The sequence below is a fragment of the Caloenas nicobarica genome, chromosome 3 (genome assembly GCF_036013445.1).
Source record: "Caloenas nicobarica isolate bCalNic1 chromosome 3, bCalNic1.hap1, whole genome shotgun sequence".
Taxonomy (NCBI): Eukaryota; Metazoa; Chordata; class Aves; order Columbiformes; family Columbidae; genus Caloenas; species Caloenas nicobarica.
Window position 1 is genome coordinate 25863449 of NC_088247.1, and position 7889 is coordinate 25871337.

Sequence of the window (7889 nt, forward strand, 5' to 3'; positions counted from 1 at the left end):
CATTATGATCATTCTCAGAACAGTACTGAGTCAGATTATTTAGTGAGAACATGGGGCATATGTCCCAAAAGGACATTGCATGCAGGTGCTAAAAGTGTGTACTCATTACCCTTATTCATACATGGCTTGCAAAATCCCAGGTCTGTTATACATTTACTTTAGGTTCTTATCTTTTGCTGCAGCTGCTACTCTGTCTTATCTGTTTGTTATTCCTGAAAGATCTGCAATAATTATTTGAGATAATAATAGGATCTATAAGGTCAACAGTCATAAAAAGACCTCATCAGAAAAAGATGATTCCATTGACTTCAGTGGTGACAGAATTTCAGTGACCATCTTTCGTGCAAATTTTTGTGAATTTTAGTAAAATACCTTTTTTTTTTTTTTTTTCTCCTGGGGAAACAAGTAATCTGCCCCGCTCTACTTTAAACAACTTTAAAAGTTACTGAAATTTTAAATTCTGTGAAAATGTCAATAAGGTCTAAAGTTCTATTGTACATTGCTCTTAATCGTTATTTACTTGAGGAGGGTTCCTGTTCAGAGGTCAACATTAGAATTAATCATTGATAGATTTTACATATAAGAAGAAAATGCACCCATTTTTCTGAAAGAGTCCTTGTACTAAAGAATTTATGTAAGAGGTTTTACATTTGAACAAAGCTCCAGCCCAAATGGCAGTATCAGACCCAAAAGGTGTTTTTCCAAGCAAAAATATTGACATTGTACCCTGGATTTACAAAAAAAAAAAATCCCAGAGAGCAAAATTCCCCCACCAAGGTGCTTGACATCATGATCACTATGAGGATGGGATGGATGAGCATGGGCTGTGCCCTTCCCTGGCTCTGGTGAGGAGGTATGAGGGCAGGGTGCAGGCTGTCCTCTCCTCCAGCTTGTCCTGACAGCCTGGAGGAGGCTGATGGTGGTGGTTAGGTGTTCTGGAATGATCCAGCTCTCACCTACCTTTTCAACGGGTAAAGATCCTTGTCAAAGTGAGAACAGGGGTTGTGGTAGATACCAGATGAAACTAGAGGGAACTGTATTGGCAGCCACTTTTACACAAATGTCAACTCCTTTGTTCAAGCACCTTTGTCTTCCCTTTGGTGCTGGGACCTGTCCTTCCCTGCGTGCAGATATACTGAAGTGAAAGACTGGTTTGCTTCTTGTGCTTTCCTTGGAGCCACAAACATGGGATCTCCACCCATCACATTGCAGACACACTATTTTTACTTTCAGTCTTGCATAATATTACAGCCCTGTGCTGCAGACAGCGGCGAGCTGGTGTACACTGGTATGGCAGAGCATCACTGCCGGTTCTGTAGCTGGCCAGGCTGCAGAGCATGTGTGTGTTAAACTCTGACACCATCAGCATCTCTTCTGGTCCCCCACCTGGGATGCAGGGTCAGTGGTTTTTGCAGCACTGTTGATTTGCAGAGATTATGAATTATCTAATGAACTAGGGGGCCTTAGATAACTCATAAAGGGCACTGCACAGACTGAGCTTAAGCATAGTGATTAAGGTAGCAAATAATAAGGCAAAGAGCAACAGCAATACATATAAGAAAAGCTCTGAGCTGATGCAAATTAGAAAATCCTTTGAGGTCACTTACCTCCAAAATGAGAATTCTTCTGACTTGACCTGTAATCTTCCAAAACATTTTGGAGCAAAGTGACCTGTACCTCTCTGAAGTCATAGTCTCACCACCCATAGTTTATTTTGACCAAGCCAAGGACTGCAGCAGTAGGCTCTCTCCATATCTTCAGAACAGTTCATTTAACTGAAAATTTAATGACCCTGCAAATGAGCATTAAAAGTAAGAATAACTACTGCTTTTACTAAAGGAAATCTCATGCGTTAGATGTGACAATTTTTTTAACGTCCTAAATGGATGGGCCACTAAAAGGACACAATAAACTGTAGTCTTCTGATATTTATAAATAGAAAGGTAGGTCCAAAATATGCACATTTGAAAATTCTGAAATAAAACCTTTAAATATCAGCGGACACACTTTCTATTTGCTTTATACTTTAAGAATGCTTTAAACTCTTTTTTGTACTTTATGTGTAAAACAGGAAACTGATACTTGCAACAGGTATTCAAGCAATACTTTTTGCCAGATTCAATTGTATCTCCTTGTTTTAAGCAAAATGCTTCAGTTATAGACTGCTGATGTGAAAAGGCATATTAACTCACCACGCATTAACAAGGAAAATGCATTTTATGAATTTATAGGATTTTATTTCTAATGTGATTGCTATAAGAAGAATTATTGTAAATGTATTAGTTATATGGTAAACTTACATTAAAAAGACTGAAAGGGTAGTAATATAAATATGATAGTATGAAATGCCACTATGTCATTTAAAGGGTTATTTCCATCTATTTGGCTTTAGGAAAAAGCTGGTTTATTCGGACCCCTTTAGATAATGGCAGGCATTCTATATAATAATTTTAGAGGAAAAGAGCTTGTCCTGAATAGATAGTCAAAACACAGTTCGAGTTCTGGAGTTTGAAGAGGGCTTTTTTTTAAAAAAATTCAATAATTAAATAGTGCATAAGTAATTAGAATCAAAGAATCAGATAAAAAATAGTCATAGTGTTTGGCCACTCTTATGAAAAATTGTCACGGAGGCACCCCAAAATAAGTTTAGGTGGACAACAAGGTCCAAAACAAAACTTTATTCTGGCCAGAAAAGTACCACTGATAAACCGATTAGAAATGGGGTTTATACAATTAGTTAGCACTCTGATAACATAAGATACAGGTTCAGATTATTAGGTTAGGAGATTATTTGGGGTGCAGCGAAATAAGAATAATGAGGATCCACAGCATGCATATATGCACTCACAAGAAAACAAAACCTCTCTGCCCTGTTTTGCCCATAAGAGATAAACACTTGCCTGTTCCAGATGAGGAATTTACACTCGTCTACCAGACGAGGACTTATTAAAGCATATATTCAGTAATTTATCACTCACCCACATGCGGAGGTGAGGCGCTCCCCATCCCGGGAGGTTACCTCAGACGGCTTCTCCGTCTAAGGGGAGGGACTCCGGCAGCATGACAGACCCACAGCTCTGAGGAGACCACACAAAGGGAGTCTCCAGCAGGAACCTCATTTATAGTCTGATCAGATCTGGCTGTGGCCATTCCAGAAGCTTCTCGGCTTCTCTGGGCTGTGGGCGCTCTTGGCCCCTCCTCTGCTGACGACCCTGCCCACCAACTCTGGGTCTCCACAAAGAGCCATTGGCTGCCCCATTGAAGGCCTCAGTTCTGAGAGGGGATGGGCAGCTACCAGTGCAACCGCCACACCAGTTCTCAGGGTGTGTGTGGGGGGGAAGTGCAACTGCCACATAAATATATTTTTCCTTATGGCTAGTTAAAATTTCCCTAATTGTTGCCTCCTTTACTTTCACCACACAAATCTCAGCTCTCTATAAACCCTGCTTAAATAGCTTGAGAGCGAAAATAGGTGTGCTTTAACTTACTCTTCATGTTAAACAAACCCTGTAACCTCCCCTCATACGTCATATGCCTTTTCCAGTAGTCAAGGAACCCCTGCAACTATCCTGATGGTCCTCCATTGAGTTTCTTCTGGTTGCTTGACAACTCTTTCCTATTGCGAGGGCTCAAAAATGGAAACTATGTTCCAGATGCAGACTCAGTAGTGCCCAGCAGAGGGGAAAAATAACTTCCCTCAACCTGCTGGCTATGCAACCGTGTATGAGGTTATCCTTCATCACAACAAGGGTGGACTGACATTCAGTTTGGTTCCAGCCAGGCCTTAGGTCCTTCTCTGCAGAGCTGCTATCCAGCCAGGCAGTCCCTGGCCTGCACCGTTGCATGGGATTGCTCACTTTTTCCCCACCCTTGTCCCTTCCCAGATGCATGATTTTGTATTTGCCTTCGTTCACAAATCTCCTGTTGGCCCATTCCTCCAGTCTGGCAAAGTCCTCCAGAATGGGAGCTGTACCCTCAGCGTATCAGTCTCTCCCTCCCCTCCAAGTTGGTAACGTCCACAGACTTCCTGGACAGGTAGGGTCCCTGATGGAGATATCAAATAGCATTCACTCTAGCATCCTCTGAAGTGCCACCTGGAACAGAGACTTTGAAGTATTGACTACTATCTTTTCAGACCAGTGGTCCAGCCAGTTATTCATGCACTCTCTAGTCCACCCCCTTCCTTAGTTAGGGTACTTTGGTGTAGAAGACTGTGTCGAAATCCTTGCTAAAGTGGAGGAAAACAACATCCATGCCATGTGAATGCAAGGTTGGCCACATGCTCTGTCCTCCCAGGATGTGGTCCAAAAAAGAACTGGAAACCCAACATGAGTCTGAAATGTCCTCTAACGTGCATTTGACCAAGGTGATGCTTCGTCTGTTGAAATTTGCTGTATGCAGTATAGTTCCTCAAACACATCAGTGCATGAAAAATTGTCCCATGTTCAGTATCTTAGTTATAAATTAACAGTGCAGGAAAATCATGTTTTTAAAAGACAAGGAGCTGTATGAAGTTGTCCACCAGTCTGTAGAACTGTGCCTGCTTAACATACTCCGGTTTATATTGTCCTCTCCACGTTCTTTTCACATTATATTTCCTTTTTTTCTACAGGTTGCCAATGAAAGAGGTTCTGTTTAGATATGATGGTGAGTATTAGTATTTTTCTGACTTGGTTACAGTCACACTTTGAATATGTAACTACTTCTTTAGTGTAATTTTAATATATTTTCATGGTTTTGTTTAAAAAGATGACAGGATGAGTTAGCTATACAATTTAGTGTTTGGATAATAAGCTGGCTATATTTGGTGAATGATTTTCTATTAATAAGTACCAATACAGAACAATTCCACTTCTTAGCATCACAGAATAAAGTCACAACTGAATTAATTTTAAGGGAGATGAAATTAAACAGTTGGAAGAAATTGAGGTGTAGTCTGGAATTAGATTGTGAAGTAATGTCATTGAAGTAAGATGAATATTATTTTATATTTGAGCGCATAACCATGTAGTGCTATTAAAATTAATTGTTTGCTAAACAATACTGTATTGCAAATAATTTGCTGCGCTTGAGAGCAGATATAATGTAGTACTTAACAAGGAAGGTCAGCAAATAGGTGAAATAGAAAAGGCTGAAATGTTCGATGCCTTTTTTTGGTCTGTTTCAGTCTTCACAAAGAAGGTTAATTATTACTAAAAGTTTATTTCAGTTATTATTAAGAATTTGGGGGTAGTATCATGGAGACAATAGGAAAAGAACAACTGAAGGAATGCTGAAGTATATTCGAGTATTCAGGATGGCACAGCCTAATGAAACTTACCCTTAAACCAATCAAAGCAATTTCTCAAATATTAGTGATTAGTAGGATGAGTAAGTTCCCAGAAAACTGGAGAAAGGCAAACACGACGTATCTAATGAGACTGGAAAGAAAAATCTAAAGAATCACAGAAAAGTCAGCCCTGGCATTTCCAAGACACTGGAACAAAGTATGAAACCACCTCTTTGTAGGCATCTAGAGAACAGTAAGGAGATAAGATGACTTACACAGAGACACAGAAATAAATCCTATTGAGTTGATCTCATTTCTTTCTTTGACAGCAAAACAGATATAGGAGATGCATCTTATACAGCACATTGTCGACACAGTCCCACATTACATTCATATGCAAGCAAAGCAGATACAGACTAAATGAAATTCACATAAGGGAGATGCGCAACTGACTAGAAAGCGGGACTCGGAGAACAATTGTTTGCTGCTGAAGTGGGAGAACATCTCACACAGGCTTCCACAATGCTGCCTTCTAGCTCTAGCGGTATAAAACATTATCATTAATTACTTGTTCAATCACATGGACAGCAAGCTTACCAGATTTACAGATAATGCCCATTTGAGAGGACTTGAAAGCAGCTCAGAAGGCAGGATTAGAATTCAAAAAATGTCACATGTTAGAGGAATAGCTTGAAATCAAGATGATAAAATTAACTGAAGACAAATACAAGGAAATATGAAAAGCACCGAGAGAAAAGGAATGACAATAATACTGCAGGAAAGAACTTGAGGATTATAAGGGACCACAAACTCAATCTGAGTTAGAGGCGATGCTCTTAAGAAAAATGCCACTCACAGGAGATGTTGAAGGGATGGTTTATAATATGAAAGAGGTAGTTACTCGTGTCTGTTCAGTGTTAGTGAAGAATCAGTTGCATGGTATGTGGAAAACAAATGGGAGTTTTAGAAAAGATGTAGAGGTTTCAGTGTCCTCACACAGAACAAAAGAAATAAGGATAGAGCAGAGGCATTGCAGTTGGTATGTCTGCAAATGGGATGTTATAAAGTAATATTAGTGACTCTTCCATCCTTCCTGAGGGTAGGAAAAAAACAAATGGACCTAAATTTCGGGAAGACAGAGTCAGTTTAGAATTTGAATGGTTCCAGCTATGTGGAAATTCAAGAACTGAATCTCAGGCTGCTGCAAAGATGGGCAAGTATCTCACAGGATAAGTTTGGTGTGCCAGCTGTCATCTTCTCCCACAGTGACAGCACTAATGGGGTGGCTGAATATTTCTTCAAGCCTTTTTTTCTGTGAAACTATGAGTTAGGTTCATTAGTCAGCTCACCAGGTCACATAAATTAGGAAAACTAAGTGACCCACGTGCATGTTATATAGTTTACTAATCTGTACTTTTGACTACTTGTATTCATGTGAAAACTCTTCTTTTCCAGCCCCGATTAGGATCAAGTGATAAAACCGTAGAGTATCTTGAGGCCTGTTTCAATACTAAGAAGGAATCAACGGCACAAGTATTATTTAAAGCACCATTTACAATAAAATTGCTTCCAGTATGCTAATTGCAAAGCAGTTATAATAATCAAATATTCTTTCAAGAGACAATCTTATGTACTAGCATAAATAACCCCAGAGACACACACATGAAGGTGCCATATTGAAGTATGATTTCTTGAAGTGCTTGCTGGTTTAAAAGATGCCCTAAATAACACAGCATATTTTCTTTAGGAATAATATACATGTTGAAAATAAATAAAGCCATATTTTTGTTGCAAAGTGTTTGCTGTGATTCTTGTTTTTCCTCCTGTAAATTTAGCTTCGTGTATTTCAAATAGCTGAGGATGAATGGCAGCATCGTTGGGAAAGGAATGCTCCCATGCTCTTAACCTTGGTCACATTTTGCTGCTATATAGACACATTTTGTGAAGCACTCCAGGAGTTATCAAAGTTTGTGTCAGCACCCACAGCAATCAGCAGGCACAGTGATTCTTCCCTGCCACGCAATATTCGTGGCCCTTTTGGCCAGGCAGTGTCTGTGCCAGCTGATGAGAGCAGCAGAATGACCAGCTGCATTCCTGCTGCACGTATGAGAATCACCACTTTCCTCTCCAGCTTATGCTGCTCTTAGTTTGACCCTATGCTTTTCCCACGGACTGAATGTTGCCTGAGCCTGGATCTCAAAAAATTTGCTTTCAAGGTGCATTATAAACATCTATGGAAGCTGATTGTCTATGCCTGCATCAGTCAACCACCTTCTCCTTGACCCCTTGATCCTTTAAATCACCCCACAGATATGTGCATGTCCAGAACCTTTGCATAACTGCCCTGTCCTGGTGTGCAGGAACATTTTACCTCTTGACACATTGCTCTGCGCTGTGGTTAAGATTAAAATTTTAATGAGACATGGTGCTGTTTTCATTAAAATTAATGTGATGAACTAATTTAGAAAATATTTTCATCAGTTAAAACATTAAAATTCCTATCAGTTTAAATGGAATAGTCCTTAGGCTACTCAACCTCTTGCACTATTGGACTCGGTGTAATTTAAATCCAGCCTGCATTTAAACTGTTGAACTGTGAAACTGTTAAGACAGAAGTACA

The 7889-nt window shown here is 39.7% G+C and overlaps 1 protein-coding gene across 5 annotated transcripts in view; it reads left to right on the plus strand.

The window, feature by feature from the left end:
* The window catches only part of MLIP (muscular LMNA interacting protein), a 108726-nt gene extending 101662 nt beyond the window's left edge, over nt 1-7064 (plus strand). For 4 of the 5 annotated variants that reach the window (XM_065632160.1, XM_065632158.1, XM_065632161.1 and 1 more), the window contains 2 exons: nt 4613-4647; nt 6725-7064. In XM_065632160.1, the coding sequence (XP_065488232.1) occupies nt 4613-4639 (27 nt within the window). In that variant the 3' untranslated portion in view covers nt 4640-4647; nt 6725-7064. The other variant, XM_065632159.1, reaches the window with a different exon arrangement.
* Nucleotides 7065-7889: the final 825 nt, after the last annotated feature.